Source organism: Odocoileus virginianus, chromosome 24, assembly GCF_023699985.2.
Source record: "Odocoileus virginianus isolate 20LAN1187 ecotype Illinois chromosome 24, Ovbor_1.2, whole genome shotgun sequence".
In the NCBI taxonomy this organism is placed as follows: Eukaryota; Metazoa; Chordata; class Mammalia; order Artiodactyla; family Cervidae; genus Odocoileus; species Odocoileus virginianus.
The window spans coordinates 17,583,194-17,600,739 of NC_069697.1; the positions used below are offsets into that span (position 1 = coordinate 17,583,194).

The 17,546-nt window shown below is 41.4% G+C and overlaps 1 protein-coding gene across 5 annotated transcripts in view; it reads right to left on the reverse strand.

Moving 5' to 3' along the window:
• Positions 1-17,546, reverse strand: part of POC1B (POC1 centriolar protein B) — a 100,022-nt gene that overhangs the window by 60,190 nt on the left and 22,286 nt on the right. For all 5 annotated transcript variants that reach the window (XM_020882466.2, XM_020882468.2, XM_020882467.2 and 2 more), the window contains 2 exons: positions 12,418-12,589; positions 7,976-8,155 (listed from right to left, as the gene is read on the reverse strand). In XM_020882466.2, coding sequence (XP_020738125.1) covers positions 7,976-8,155; positions 12,418-12,589 — 352 coding nt within the window. The remainder of the gene's footprint in view (positions 1-7,975; positions 8,156-12,417; positions 12,590-17,546) is intronic.

Genomic DNA, 17,546 nt, shown 5'->3' on the forward strand with positions numbered 1-17,546 from the left:
AAGTGCCTGGGTTCTGCTTGACAGGCTGACCACTTTTAATAAAATTCTGTGTGTGTCTGCCGCCGTGCCCCATCAGTGCCCTTGAGGAGTTTGTGGGAAAGATATTCATTCATTGATTCATTCAAATATCTACTGAGCACCTGCAGGAAGCAGGCACTGGGCACTGACCTGCGTTACAGGAATATCGTGGCGAGTGAGACCGATGAGACCCCTGCTTTCAGCAGGCTCTCATTCTAGGTGGGAGGGAAGGCACACAAATCATATAATTCTAGATAATGGTAAGAAAAACGTTTTTAACAAAAAGGTACCCATTAGTCACTAGAAGCTCCCCAGAAGAAACTTGTGAATTAGGAAAAGAATTTTATCTTGACTAGCCAGAAATTCATCCCGAGCAGCCGGAATTATAGCCTGGGTGAAATTTCCCCAGAGATGGAGAAATGAAATGAAGAGAATGTGAACTTCAGATAAGTGGGGAGTGGAGGAGCTGGCTGGGATGAGAGGAGCCGGTGCAGAGAGGATGTTTCTATCTCCAGCTCGTGGAGGGGGGGCTCAGGACCCTGCTCTGGACACTGTGTTACAAGCCCTGCATGGACTGTCTACAGGTTCTTTTTGTCTCTTGTGTGCACGCTGTCCCTCAGCCATGTCCAATTCTTTGCAGCCCCATGGACTACAGCCCACCAGGCTCCTCTGCCCATGGAATTTTCCAGGCAAGAGTATTGGAATGGGGGAATGGGGTGCCATTTCCTCCTCCAGGACATCTTCCCAACCTAAGGATCGAACCCACATCTCTTGCATCATCTGCATTGGCAGGCGGATTCTTTACCACTAGTGCCACCTGGGAAGCTTTTTTGTCTTTGGAAGGGTTGAAAGTGACAACGGCAATTTGGCCTTCTCCTCCCTCTTATTTTTAACTAGACACATCAGAGATAGTTTAGCACCAATAAAAGAGGCTAATCTCTGCCCTGACTTTGACCACAAAATGACAGTCCTTTTTTTTTTTTTGAGGGCTCAAACAATACCTAACAGGGTTATTAATTTTAAGAATATTAAGAGGATATAAAATTTCTACCAAGACATTAACAAATTTCTAACTCTCTAATTCAATACCACCCAACCACCTTTTAAAACTTCCAGGTTGGGGGGATCAGGATGGGGAACACATGTAAATCCATGGCTGATTCATATCAATGTATGGCAAAAACCACGACAATATTGTAAAGTAATTAGCCTCCAACTAATAAAAGTAAATGGGAAAAAAAAAAAAACTTTCAGCAAGCGTGTCACCAAGATAGATATTAGTCAATGGTGACTAATGGATCAGCAGATGTGAACTCTCTGTAAGGCATTTGAGAAGTTAACCACTTCTTATTCAATCCCTTAAAATGTACTTTGGAGAAAAGGAGGAAATTCTCAAGCTTTTTTCTAGAAAAACTGGTTCATATGTCCTTGAGAGTAGCCCAAGTTATATAATAGGAGTTCTTTAACTTTGAATCTATGGGGTTCCTAAAACTATATGTAAAACTGTACTCCATAAGAACAGTGATTGAGTTATTTCTTCATTAGTGAGTCAAACAGATCCGTGAACCCTGAGAAGTTTTAAAGTGCATTTATAAGAAATCAAAATTCTCATTTGGATAATTCTTATCATTAGACTAAATATTCTATAAAAAACCACTCTATACACACATGTACCAAACCACCACACTGTATACCTTACCCTTACACAAGGTTACATGTCATTCTATCTTAATAAAGCTGAGGGGAAAAGACAAGGGCACACATCTCCACCCCTGCCAGACACTTAGCTAGCTGGATGGAGGAAGGGATAAGCCTCCTGAGGTGAGACCTTGTGACACAACTATCAGCCCTCCACCAGCAGAAGGAAACAGTTTAATTTGAAAGTTAGATAAGCAATATTTAGGAATTAGTTATCAGCCACACCCAAGGCTCCAACTGCCTGGGGGGTTAAAAAAAAAGAATTTAAAATAAGGGAGGATAGAAAGGACATAGTGGAAGAGAAGGAGAGAATGAAGAAAACATAGAAAGAAATATATTCTCAAAAACCCTTAAATTTCTGGCCCTCAGGGTTCTGAGACCAAAGTAGGCATTGTTCCATGTCTCTTAAGAAACAAATCATTAGTAAGTGGTACTCTGAAGCCAGCAGCTACTCAATAGGAGGGGAAAGCAGTGAAAAGAAGAATGCTTGGTCAGTACAGAGTTCTGAATTTTAGGCCATTTCTGCAGCTGCCCAGCTATGTAACCTCATGAAGCTCCTAACCACCCTCGCCACTGTTTTCTGCCTGATGAGAGAGTCTGAACTGCATTCAAGCCTGAAACTTTCATGTGGTGGTTTACTTGCTAAGTTGGGTCCGACTCTTGCAAAACTTTCATAGGCTCATTAAAAAAAAAAAAAAAATTGGCAGCCTCAAAGTTTGCTTTGATGGGATTTGGGGTTTATATACTGAAGGTGGAGTTCAAGGCAATAAGGAAAACATTTATGTTTTTTAAGTGTTGGTCAGCATTAGAAGAGAAACCATCTGTTGGTCGCAGTGATAGAATTAATTCCTATAACTGCTGAGTGACAAAAAGCAGATGAAAGAGATGTAAAAAGATTTAGGTATACTGTGAAATGTGCTAATTATTGTTGGATCACTTACCATCTACACGCCCAGACTTCTCTCCTGGGATTTCCACCCATAAGGAGAACTGCCTAGTAAGCGCTTCCTCTTGGATACCCTGCAGGCACTCTGACTCTGTACTTGTCCCAGTCTGAACTCATCTTCCTCCCAAAACTCCAGTGTTCCTTTTCTCAATAAATGATTTCTCAGGCCAGAAACCTAGGAGTCAAGCACGATTCCTGTGTCCTCCACTCACCGTCACATTCCAGTCCATCACCAGACCCTGCCTCTTCAGATCCTAACAGGCCCTGCTGACGTTCTACTGTCCACAATCAAGAACGATCTGTAAATCTTTTTTTTTTTTAATTAAAACCCTTTGGTGGTTTCACATTTTTCACGGGAAAAACTGCCTCGAGGATCTGCCCTCCTGTCTCTTCATCATCACGTTACACTCCTGGTGCCGCACCCCTCTTCTCTCTGTTCCTGCCCCAGGTGGTCCCTCATATGCCGTTCGCTTTGCTTCAAACACTGCTCCCTCCTCTTTATCTTGTTTCAAATACTGACTCTTTGTGACCCCATGGACTATACAGTCCATGGGATTCTCCAGGCCAGCATACTTGAGTGGGTAACCGTTCCCTTCTCCAGGGGATCTTCCCAACCCAGGGATCGAACCCAGGTCTCCCACATTGCAGGCAGATTCTTTATCATCTGAGCCACCAAGGAAGCCCTTTAAATATCTAAGAGGATTTAAATCAATTTAAATCCTTCAAGTCTCTGCTCAGGATCCTCCCCCAGTAGGTTTGCTCCCCACACAGCCAGCTATTCCATTTGCTTCCCTAACAGAATGTAAACCTTGGGAGGAGAGAGACTACATCTGTCCTATTCACTGCTGTATCCCCAGACACAGTACACAGTACTGAGTATGAAAGTGAAAGTTGCTCAGTCATGTCCAACTCTTTGCAACCCCATGGACTACACAGTCCATGGAATTCTCCAGGCCAGAATACTGGAATGGGTAGCCTTTCCCTTCTCCAGGGGATCTTCCCAACCCAGGGATTGAACCCAGGTCTCCCACATTGCAGGCGGATTCTTTACCAGCTGAGCCACAAGGGAAGCCCCTAGTACTGAGTATGCCTTTCAGTAAATAGGTAGAGCATTAAAAAACTTTTCAGTGGGATTGGGACTAACTTCAGATTATGGTCAATGACACGACTGAGCAACTGAGCACGCATACACACAGTCAGTGAAAGCTGATGTGTAAACTTTTGTAACTATTTGCACAACATGAACGTACTTAATGCCTCTGAACTATACACTTGAAAATTGGTTAAGTGGTAAATTTTATACTATATATAGTTTACCCAAATACAGAAAAGTCTTTGCAATTCAGAGGATCAAAGATCACTTGTAACACAACCAAAAACTGAAAATTAAGGTCAGATTTTCCCCATGAAAATTAATGCTAGAGAAACAATGCTGGAAAAGTTGTTTTGTTGGCCTCTACTTGACTGAAGATACCATAAAAAAACACAAGTTACCCCACAGCACACATTATTTTGTAATATTGAACTCTTAGAAAAATTCTTCTGCCACTAAAAATAAGTATTTCTCACTTGCATATGTAGATATTTCTAACAATACATGTTTTCTTCACTACTCATTAAAGACAAATTGCATGTTTAAAAAAGCTGGGAAATATAGTAAGTAAAAACAGCCCATAGCACCATCACTCAAACAAAATCATATAATATTGTGTCTATGCAAGAACTTTATCTTTTGTTCATGTATAGATCTTTTATATTATAATCATGAGTTCTGAATATTGCCCCTCTTACCCCAAACACAAACATATTTTCAAGTCACTACTTACATATCTTCTTTTAATAGCTATATAATCATTTAAGTTTATTTAACCAGCTTTCTCTACTTGGAGAACTTGATTATTTCCAAGTTCTCATCATTATAAATTATACTGAAAACATTATCTTTAAATACAGATTTTTTCTTTGAATAAGAAATTTGAATAAATCTATTTAGGATAGATTTCCAGTTGTGAACTCACTGTAACAAGGATTCCTGATATATTTTCAAATGGATTTCTAAAAAGACTATACTAATTTATATTTTTAAAGCATGAATATATTTCCCAATAGAAAACATATCTTAAAAAAAAAATCTCTGTGAATCAAGATGTATGACTGAAACAATAGTTAGCCTAGAAAACACAGCAGCTGTTCTTACACTAATGGGCACTGCGTCTATGCCATATGGAGTGAGTCTGGGCTCCAGGGACAAACTCATAGTCAGAACTGGGCCCAGAAACAAGACACTGAATTTTAATTACTTAAGTCCACGGCACACTTAAAATTCAAATAGTTAAAGGAGAAATAACTGCTCTGTTGACCCTCTACATTCATTTAAATACATTGTCAATGCATTGGAAGGAAAAGCAGTATCACTTAGACTATTTCTAATGTCAAGCTAATTCATCTGTAATTTTTGTAAATGTGTGGTGTGCAATACAGATCTAACTTTAAATTTTTCCAAATCTAATTATCTGAACTACATACATACATTTTAATATATTAAATAACTACTTAATATCATCTTAATATTTTAACAACTATTCATCTACTTCACCACTGATTGGATCTGCACCTGAACGTTCTATGACCCATTTTCCTAATCTGGTACCATGACTGTCTTATTTTAATTTCTACAGGTTTATACTGTGTTCTAGGAGCGGTTACACAAGCTTCTTTCAATTTTTTCTGGTCATTCTTTTCTTGGTTATTCTTGGACATTTAATTCATACACATGAATTTTTAAATCAGCTTGTAAGTTTCCACTAAATTCCTTTGGCAAAGCTTTCCATTCTGAATAAGGGTAGTAATGACTTACTCCCCTACTATAAAAAATCATACAACTCAGCAAAATATACGAAGCTATTGTTTTTAGGCACTGGTGAGAGACAGAACAGGGTTGTGAAACTTGAGAGCTAGAAAACAAATGAGATAGGCACCAAATGCATCCCAAATTTCTACCTGGGAGCATTTCTCAGGCATGGCTTAAGGACACAGAGCCCATGGAAGCAGATGCAGTCTCACTGGGCAGATAAACAGCAATTAGAATTCAGAACTGCTGAAGGGCTGGAATTTAGAGGAAAGGATTGATAAAAGGACCTGTGAAGAGCAGAAATACCTCCAAATCTACCCAAGTCTTGAGTCTTTGATCAAATACAAACCTGATAAGGCTCAGGACAAGAAGGATTGGAAAAAAACAAGAGTGAAGCCACTCTAGATCCACCCTAAAAAGTCTAGATCCAACACAATCTAGCTAGGCCAACAGAAATGTAACAGCTTACCAAAACAAAACTCAACACTTTAGAAGATGATAGAGTAACTCATACTCTCAAACATTTAGCCATGTTTGAGCATACAACAAAAAATTTTAAAAATATAAACAAGCAAAAATTTTGACTCGGATATGACATAAATATTGGAATTAACAGACAAGGACTTCAGAACTATTATGAATATGTTCAAGAATTTAATGGAAACAATGAGCATAATGAGCACACAAATGGAAAATCTCAGAGAAATGGATAAGTTTGTAGTACACTGGACATGGCAAGGAAAAAGTACCACTGAACTTGAAAATAGGCCAATAGAAACAATGCAAATTGAAGCACAAAGAGAACATAAGTGTGAGAAAACGAACAAAGCCTCAATAAATGATGGAGGTTTACTGCAAAAGTCTCCATAAGGGATAATGATGCTGAAAATGAAGGCAGTGTTGGGGCTGGAGATACAACAGATATTATGAGTGCACATGACGGTATGCAAGGACCACTCCCGCTTTTCCAAACTCTGCTTCACTATCACTTCCTATGGAAAGTGCCTTTTAAAAAAAGAGTGAAAGGAAATGTTTTAAGGCTCATATCTCTGTCTCCCTCCTCCTCTCCTCCCCTTCCCTTACTAATAATTTCAGGTATGGCTTTATCCCGAAACCACGCCATGTAACTAGACAGCAATTTCCGGCTTCCTCTCACAGCTCCACTCTCCTCTGAAAGAATCAGCTTCATTCTCAAACCAGTGTTTAGCACAGGGTGTCCCCCAGCAGTATGGGTTCAAATAAGACTGGGACTGTCTCATGCCAGCCCTCTAAACGCAAAGTCATACCAGTAGGACAGATCCATCAACAAAAAAGAACTTGGATCACACTTTAAATAAGGGATTTAAAACAAAAGTCCTTCCCTCCCAGGCCAATTTCGATAAGGAAAGGAGATACATATTTTAAGTTCTGTAGCAGCGTGTCTTAGAAATAGAGGGCTCCCTGGCTGTTAGCAGATGCTAACAACACTTATGATAGCACTTGTCCCAATAGACTGTTGCCAAAGGTTATGGAGTCATTCTTGGTTCCTCTTTTTCTCATCCCATCCAATAAGACAGCAAGTACTTTTGGTTGTAACTTAACTACAGTAGACCCTTGAACAACATGGTCGTTAGGGGCACCAACCCTCTGCACAGTGAAAAATCCATGTGGAATTTAGTTTACCCTAGGAACCCAAGGTTCCTCCATATTCACAGTTCTGCATCTGTGGATTTAACCAACCACCCCTGCAGCTCAAACCCACGTTATTCAAGGGTCAACTGGATAAATGATCTAAAATCCAACCACGCCACTACCGTGGACCAAACCGAGATGAGAACAAGCGCAACAGCCCATGCTTCCCAGCTCTGTCCTGACTTGTGATGGTCTACTCTCCACATGGTGGTCAGGGAGATCCCACTGAACTGTAAGTCAGAGAGAGGAACAGGCTCCAGTGGCTCATCTCCACCTGTCCATCAGGGCTAGTCCTCCACGCTCCCACACTCTCCACCACCCCTGCCTTCCTGCTCTTCCTCACATGGCCACCCACTCCCGCCCGAGGGCTTTCACCCTTGTTTCTTCTATGCAGGACATTCCTTTCCCAAACATCTTCAACCCTCACTCCCTGCCCTCCCCTCGGCCTCTGCCCAAAGGTCACCCTCTCTGGGAGCAGTCGCTGAACACCCTGTTTAAACCAGCAGCTCTGTTTTTCTCCATAGCACTTACCACCATCTGACCCACCATATCGAGTTTCCTATTTGCTTATTCTCTGTCTCCCCTGCCTAGAATATAAGCTTCGTGAGAGCGGCAGTTTTTGACCATTTTGTTTATTATTATTTCTGGCACACAATAAACATTTGATGAATAAATAAATAAATGAATGAGTGGATCTGCCCTCAATCCCCTTTTCTGGGATTTGGGGGTAAAATACAGACTACGGCAGTAAAAAAAAATATGGAAACCTTACAGTGAAACCCTGCACTTACTTGGCACAGCGAACCCAGTGTGTGTGTCGGTACAAGGAATATAAGAAGCGCTGGCGATACATGTTCCATACTTTGATAGATTTGTCTTCAGAAGCTGTAGCAAGAAACTGGCCATCAGCTGAAAAGTCCACGCTTCGAACTGGAGCCGTGTGAGCTTTAAATTCAGAGGATTTCCCTCTCCTGGAAATAAATAGTTTAATATTTATAACATGTGATTTAATTATAATCAAGATCTCATCAGTATACGGACTTTGAAACATATACCATAGTTTAACTCATAAAAACTGACAAAAAATGTAAAAGGCTGTTTTGTACTGCACTCTGCATCAGAATTGTTTAAGCCGGTTTTGTTCACTGAAGTCACAGCTGATACTTAACAAGACAGAGACCCTGGTGGTCATGACCCGGAAATTCATTTGCTGATTTTGTTTTAACGGGAAGCTAGGAAATAATATTTTGAACAAATCTCTACCATGTATTTTAAGTTCCTGTTGTTCCTCTAGAGGCCGCAATATACAATTTAAATAAACTGCAACCTAGCAAAGCTAAGATTCGTTAAATAAAGAGCTCAAGGCAGTGTTTTCAAACTTTCACATGGAAGTTGTGTGGGCTGGCAATCTGGGTTGGGAAGCAGGAAATGTCCTCTGTGTCATATGCCTTGACAAAGAATGTCCCTGGGTGATTTGACTCTCCTGTTTTGACCCACCAGCAATGGGAACTGAGACCCCTGGGGTGTACCTAAGACCTTGCTCACCTCTGAGCCCAATCTTACATTCACAAGCAAAACAAAAGACAAATGGTAATAACGAACTTCGATTCTCAACACCTTGAAATTTCAGATACCTTCTTTATTTTTCTTGGCTATGGTACAGAAAAGAAAATAGGGAAGAAAAAAAAATGATGAAAATAATGTGTGGCATTTAAGAAGCAGCAGCAGGAAAAGTATTGAAATGATTCGGGGCAGGCTAGTAGATGGAACTGGAGTTATAAACAGTGACATTCAAGAAATGCTACCTTGTGTCAGCGTTTCCACTTTCCCAAGGTACTTTCACTTTATACCACATTTAGACTTAGCAATTTTTTCCATTCAGAAAGTCATATTTATACAGGTGATGCCTTATGGGAAAAACTGCCACAAGTGTGTTAAAAAGATTAGGCAGCAGAACTGGCAGAAGCCTAGAAGTTACACCCAGCTCCTCTTCCCCAGTATCCGAGGGGTCAGCAGACCTATTTAGTGACAATCAGACAGCCATCACCTCCTAAAAATCTTCTGAATCCCTTCTCTTCTTTGCATCCCAGCTGTGCTCGTATTAAGGTGGATATACACACCCTCTGTATCCTTCACCTAGATTACTGCAAAAGCCTCTTAACTGGTCTCCCCGCTCTTATCTTTTATCCCCCTCCAGTCACCTACATACTGTGTTTATAGACTTGCTAAATGTGTGATTCTAGGCATATAAATCCCAGTGTAAATGTGTCATAGGCTGCTCTCCAAGAAAAAGCACAATGCCCAAGCTCTTTGGCAAGACCTCCTGCAACTGCGCTGACCTTTGTACCGTTAAGAGAGCCACACTGCCTCAAACAATCCTCTGGCTTTGTACGAGCTGCTTTCTTAGCCTGACTGCTTCCTCTTAACCACCCCCCTTTCACCAACCCCGATAGGCTTACTTGTTCCCTATCTGCCATGTCTATTTTGCTTATCATATTATACAGTAATGTTTGTTATAAAATAGACCTGCTTCTCTCCTATTAGGCAGTAATTTTTCTGAGGACAGGAATCATGACTTACTTATCGCTAAAAGACCAGGATCGAGCACATCAGGCATGTAAAAAGAGCTCAGTATGCTTTGCTGAATTCTGCTGGGAAGAGTCGATACTTAAATGGTTCTTAGATCCATCCTAGTTTTCCCTTCCAGTGGTCTGTAGCAGGCAGAGGCGACTCTGTCATAGATCTCCATCACCTGACATGTGGTATTTCACCACGAATAATTAAAATAACACAGGAGGGAGAATTCGGGGACTAGTCCAGTGAGGTTTCAAGGGAATGTTCTGAGCAGAAGTCAGGAGGACAGCATGGGCTGGTTCTCAGCATAAGGCCCAGAGTAAACAAAGAGGAGATGGCATCTAATGTGACCAGGAAGCCAAGGACAGTCGGTACCATCAGAATCTGCCTTGATCTTTATTGGGCCCGCCACACTTCAGGAAGTCTATCCTGTCTGCCTTCTTTGTAATAGCTCCTCCTCTTGGCAACAGGCAGGCCCAGCTGATGGATCCAGATCCGGTCCCAACAGGAAGTATTGTGAGAACCCGAGATAAGAGTGTCTGTGTTTGTTGTGCTGGTGCTTAGCTGGTTTCTAGCTCCTCACCTGCCTTAACAGAGTCTTTCCACCTCCCACACAGGTACCTGTCCTTTCTGCCCGAATTCTCTTGACCGCCCACCGTGACCACCGCCAGCCAGACCCGCCTCCCAGCTCGCTCCTGCTATTCCTTCTCAGCCTTCCAACCACCAGCTGCGGGGCCGGTCTGCTCACCTGGCGGCCCACAGCTCCGCTCTCTCCCGCGCACACACACCACTCTTCCCCACCGGTGGCAGAATCCACCAATTTCTCCTCCTTCAAATCTCGAGTCATAGTCAGGCTACTGTTGTGACTGACTGTGGCCAACAGGATGTGGCAGAAGGTACTATGCAGGTTCCAGGCCCAGCCTCGAAGCAGTCTAGCAGCTTCGGCTCTGATGATCCTACAGCTGCCAGGCTGTAAGGACGCCCTTTCACGCTGCTGCAGAAAGGGCATGTGGAGGACACAGGTGCCCAGCCTACAGCCAACACCGAGGCCAGCGGCCTCCGACGGAGGCACTGGACCTGCCAGCCCAGCTGCCAGCGCAATGCAGCTGCCTAACGGCCCACATTAACGGGGCAGTGGGATAATCGTCCAGACATCCCCCAAACTGGGAGAATTGATAGTTACTGTCTTAAGCTACTAAGTTTGGGGACTGTTATGCAGCAACAGATAACTGGTTCATCAGTTTCCTTCTCATCGCCATGACCCACTGTTGCCCTGGCCTGCTGAGATATGATTTAGGAAGAGGAACTAGACACATCTACACAAGCCTAATCGTAGTGCTTAGATCAGGCAGTGAAAATTAATGATTCCGTGTGCTTTTAGCTCATTTACCCAGTGGTTTACTCACTGAGCTTGCCCCAAAGTAGCAATGGGAGTCGGAGGCTGTGCTGAAAAACAGCAAACCACTAGTCCTAAATTCTCCAAGTCAAGGCTTTTAAAAACGTTTTCCCTTTTAGACCCTGAGCCAGTCTCTCTTCCTTGCAGCTCCCTCTTACACTGCTATCTGCAGTATCAGAACACATCAACACGCCACTTCTCCTCAGTAGCGTTTGCTGCTTTGAGACAATGTTCAGATTTCTCAGTCTGGAGTTTCCTTTGGGCCGTGGCAGGGAAAAAAGTGCCCACTGGCAGGGAAATGCTTCAGGAACCTTCATTTATTTGGGAGTGCCTGAGCCCATTCAGGCACGAACCACAGATCAAATCCCGCCCCTACAGAGTGATGGAAAACATTTCTTATTATCTAAAGAGAAATGATCTGATATGTACATATTCCAGAAAAAAAGGGGGTGGACAGATGAAACAAGACTGATAAGAACATTGAAGAATTACTGAATGCAGTGGATGGTTATGGTGGGGAGTTGTCATGCTATCTACTCTATTTTCATATATGTTTGAAATCTATATAATTTAAGAGTTTAAAAACTTTTAAAATAATCAAAGCTCAATAACTGCTTAAAATAGATGGACTTTCAGCTAGGGTTTGAAAAGGTAGTAGGTTGAAACTGAACATGTTCATTGCTCTGAAAGTGTTCATTGTAAAGAGTCATGTCAGACTCTTTACAACCCTGTGGACTGCAGCCCACTAGGCTCCTCAGTCCATGGGATTCTCCAGGCAAGGATACTGGAGTGGGTAGCCATTCCCTTCTCCAGGGGATCTTCCCGACCCAGGGATTGAACCCGGATCTCCTGTATTGCAGGCAGACTCTTTATCATCTGAGTCACCATAAGCTGTAAAATCTTGGTTAGGCAGCCCGATGTGTATCTCTCTGGAGAGATGATGCAAAGCTTACATGAGATTTATAAAGGGATTGATACCCATCACCCTCCCAAACCGCCTCTCCCACAAAAACACTTAAGACATTATTACGCATATTTCCGTGGCTAGAAATAGTTTTCAAGTAGAAGACACAATTATGAGTTCAAGATGAGGGAAAAAATGGTATGAAATACTTTTACCAGGCAGTACGCCTCGTCTGTGACTTAGACTAAAGATGTACAGGTAACTGGGGGGTTAGGCAATCCAAGGGGCACAGTGCACCGCTCAGCCCCAGTTACCCTTTCATTTCTAAACCCACAGCAAAGAAGGTCTTCTTCTCTTACTTATCAGGGATCCAGAGTCTAATGGTCCTGTCTCGTGAAGCTGATGCCAGTAAGTTTCCAAGTGGAGAAAACTGCACGCTGGTGACAACGTCCTTGTGACCCACGTATCTGAAAGCTCTAGCTTGTGGCCTGAAACTCCACAGCATGAGAAATGTATCCCAAGAACCGGTAGCTATTAAGAAACAGAAGAACAAAACCACTGTGTGTGAAAATGCAAACATAGGCATGTCTCATTACAACGGGCGGGGTGTCTAATAACAAGACGTCCAGGTAACAGAGAGGCCAGAGGTGGCACGATAGACCAGGAAATGGCAAAAATATTTTAAAAAGAAACCCAAAGCCACGTCACTAATATGCAGGTGTGGCTGTGTCCTATGTAGCCACACAGCAGGATCAGTGGCCCCTGTATTTGGTTAGAACTCAATGACTATTTATTAAAAGAAGGCAGCTCAGTACAACAGAGACACAGGACTGAGGGTCAGTTCTGTGTCTCTCAGGCTGACTGAGAAAGTAACTTAATCTCTGTGTCATAAGCACTGCATGCTTCTCCCGAGAGGGCTGGAGAAGATGATTTTTTTCAACTGTTCATGCGGAGATAATTTCACAGTTGCAGAACAGTTATATTAACAGTATAATGAACATTAATATACTTTTTACCAGATCCACCTGTTGTTACTATTTTGCCCCATTTGGTTTATAATTTGCTTGTGTGCTCACTCTTTTTCTGTACACAAGCATGCATGTGCACGCGTGTGCATGCACACACACACACACTCACAATTTTTTTCTTAAGCCATTTTGGGGTAAGTAAATTCATCACCATGGCACCTAAGTATTCCTAAATACTTAAGTGCATATTTCTAAGAATAAAGCTATTCTTCTACATACCAATAACACGGCAATCAACTTCACAAAATTTATCAGTGACAGTACTTTAACCAACCAAATGTTTTCCAGTTTTGTTAACTGACCAGTAATGTCTTTTATAGCTAGATAAGGTAAGCTTAAAACCCACTTTGTGCTCTGTTATGACATCCTACAATTAATAAAAGAATCATATGTTTCAGATATTACCTTAAACTTTAAGAAAAGGAAAACAAATGGAATCAATAGTGGAAATAAATGCCTTTGATCAAGAAGTAAACAAATGAAAGACAGATCTAACTCTTGCCACAAAACCAAATGTTACATACACATTGAAATGAGGTGAAGTGAAAGTTGCTCAGTCATATCCGACTCTTTGCGACCCCATGGACTATACAATCCATGGAATTCTCCAGTTCAGAATACTAGAGTGGGTAGCCATTCCCTTCTCTGGGGGAATCTTCCCAACCCAGGGATTGAACCCAGGTCTTCTGCATTGCAGGCAGATTCTTTACCAACTGAGCCACAAGGGAAGCCCATTATATACCCTGTACCCCTGAAATAGCCCCAGTGAGAGAAAGCAGGTCAGTGAGAATCATTAAGCTTATATTATAGAATGTTTAGGAAAAAATACCTTGAAACACAGTATTACTGTTAGAAGAGAAAAATAAAGTCTCTGAAGCTCTGAAAAGATTCTAAGTTCTTTAGCCATAGATAAAATTCATTTGAACTTGATCTATGCATTGTTTCCATGCAAAACAGTTAAGAGTTTATAAGCTGCACACTACCCCCCTTTTTTTTCTTAAAGTACAAAAGCTGATGTTCCATCACAATTCATCAAATTATGAAATAAATCAGGTTCAAATTATTTGGGGCTAATGTGACAAAACAGGGAAAACCATGAATTATCATATATGTTATATTTAGGATTTGAGTTCTAAGGTATTATGCCATAGATTTAGTGAACATCAATCATAATTCTTATTAAAGAAATAGAAAAAAAAATTTTTCCCATGTGATAAGAACTCTTAGGACTTACTCTCTCAGCAATTTTCATATATAGCATACAGCAGTGTTAATTAATGTTATATATTACGTCTCTTGTACTTATAATGGAAGCTTATACCTTTTTTCCCATTCTTAATGTTATATGGAGTAACATTAGTGGTGAGTGGTTCTGTTTAAGGAAAGAACATCCCCATTTGAGCAGAGACTTGAGTGAAATGAGGAGTGATTCAGGCTAAGACATGAAGAAAGAGTGCTTTAGGCAGAAGGACGCCACCTGTAAGGGCCTGAGACAGCAGTGAGCTTGGCAGCCTGAGGAACAGCAAGGTGGCCAGCATGTCCGCCAAGGACAGGCAGAAAAAGACAACCGGGGCTTGCAGCCCAGAAGGAAGCAGATGCCGGCAAGGAGCCGTGTGAGAGGTGTGTACTTAGTCCTAAGCCACTGAAGGATTCTGAACAGGCATATCTTGTGATCTGATTTAAGAAAACTGCCATTTTGACAGTGAGAAAAGGATGGGCTAGCCAACAATAATGGTGGATCAACTGGGTATTCACAATGAGGAAAACAATGTCTCCTATATTTTATACTATACACAAAAATAATTCCATATGGATTACAGATCTAAATGCGATAGATAGAACAATAAGCGTTTAGAAGAGAACTTAGGGGAATATATTCATGGCCACTGGGGTAGGCATGATTGTTTAAATAACACATGAAAATTACTAAAATACTAAAAGAATGATGATTTGTACTACACTAAAATTAAGAAATTTTATTCACTGAAAGACACCACTAAGAGAATAAAATGGCAAGTCACAGGGAGGAAAAAGATATTCACAATACATTTATCCAACATATAACAAAGAATATATAAAGAACCCTACAAATCAATAAGGAAAGTCAAGAAAACACAGTAGGCAAATAGGCAAAGGGCTTAAATAGGTACTTCACAAGGGAAGATATACAAATGGCTAATAAATGTATAAAAAGGTACTCAAATCCATTAGTCACCAGGAAAGTGCAAATTAAAATGACGAGATATTACTACACTCTCATTAGAATGGCTACAATAGAAGAGATCTGTTCAGTTCAGACGCTCAGTCGTGTCTGACTTTTTGCAACCCCATGGACTGCAGCATGTCAGGCCTCCCTGTCCATCACCAACTCCCTGGGCTTACTCAAACTCACATCCATCGAGTTGGTGATGCCATCCAGCCATCTCATCCTAGGCTGCCCCCTTCTCACCCTGCCCCCAATCCCTCCCACTCATCCGGGTTTTTCCAATGAGTCAGTTCTTCACATCAGGTGGCCAAAGTATTGGGGTTTCAGCTTCAGCATCAGTCCTTCCAATGAACACCCAGGACTGATCTCCTTTAGGATGGACTGGTTGGATCTCCTTGCAGTCCAAGGGACTCTCAAGAGTCTTCTCCAACACCACAGTTCAAAAGCATCAATTCTTCGGTGCTCAGCTTTCTTTATAGTCCAACTCTCACATCCATACATGACTACTGGAAAAACCACAGCTTTGACTAGACAGACCTCTGTCAGCAAAGTAATGTCTCTGTTTTTTAATATGCTGCCTAGGTTGGTCATAACTTTTCTTCCAAGGAGCAAGCTTCTTTTAATTTCATGGCTGCAGACACCATCTGTAGTGATTCTTGGAGCCCAAGAAATTAAAGTTTCTCACTGTTTCCATTGTTTCCCCATTTATTTGCCATGAAATTATGGGACCAGATGCCATGATTTTCGTTTTCTGAATGTTGAGCTTTAAGCCAACTTTTTCACTCTCCTCTTTCACTTTCATCAAGAGGCTGTTTAGTTCTTCTTCGCTTTCTGCCATAAGTGGTGTCATTTGCATATCTGAGGTTATTGATATTTCTCCCGGGAATCTTGATTCCAGCTTGTGCTTCATCCAGTCCAGCATTTCTCATGATGTACTCTTCTTATAAGTTAATCAAGCAGGGTGACAATAGACAGCCTTGACATACTCCTTTCCCAGTTTGGAACCAGTCTGTTGTTTCATGTCCAGTTCTAACTGTTGCTTCTTGACCTATATACAGATTTCTCAGGAGGCAGGTAAGGTGGTCTGGTATTCCCATCTCTTTAAGGATTTTCCACAGTTTGTTGTGATCCACACAGTCAAAGGCAATAAAGCAGAAGTAGAAATTTTTCTGGAACTCTCTTGTTTTTTTTGATGATCCAATGGATGTTGGCGATTTGATGTCTGGTTCCTCTGGCTTTTCTAAAACCAGCTTTGAACATCTGGAAGTTCAGGTACTGCTGAAGTCTCACTTGGAGAATTTTGAGCATTACTTTGCTAATGTGTGAGATAAGTGCAACTGTGCAGTAGTTAGAACATTCTTTGGCACTGGCTTTCTTTTGGGATTGGAATGAAAACTGACCTTCTCCAGTCCTGTGGACACCACTGAGTTTTGCAAATTTGCTGGCATATTGAGTGCAGCACTTTCGCAGCATCATCTTTTAGGATTTGAACTAGCTCAACTGGAATTCCATCACCTCCACTAGCTTTGTTCATAGTGATATTTCCTACGGCCCAATTGACTTTGCATCCCAGGATGTCTGGCTCTAGCTGAGTGATCACACCATTGTGGTTATCTGGGTCATGAAGATCTTTTTTTTACAGTTCTTCTGTGTATTGTTGCCACCTCTTCTTAATATCTTGTGCTTCTGTTAGGTCCATACCATTTCTGTCCTTTATTGAGCCCATATTTGCATGAAATATTTCTTGGTATCTCTAATTTTCTTGAAGAGATCTTTAGTCTTGCCTATCCTATTGTTTTCCTCTACTTCTTTGCATTGATTACTGAGGAAGGCTTTCTTATCTCTCCTTGATATTCTTAGGAACTCTGCATTCAAATGGGTATATCTTTCCTTTTCTCCTCCTAAAGTGAAGCCTTTAGCTTCACTCCTTTTTTCAGCTATTTGTAAGGCCTCCTCAGACAACCATTTTGCCTTTTTGTGTTTCTTTCTCTTGGGGATGCTCTTCATCCCTGTCTCCTGTACAATGTCACAAACTTCCATCCATAGTTCTTGAGGCACTCTATCAGATCTAATCCGGTCAATCTATTTGTCATTTCCATTGTATAATCATAAGGGATTTGATTTAGGTCATACCTGAATGGTCTAGTGGTTTTCCCTACTTTCTTCAATTTAAGTCTGAATTTGGCAATAAGGAGATCATGATCTGAGCCACAGTAAACTCCCAGTGTTGTTTTTGCTGACTATATACAGCTTT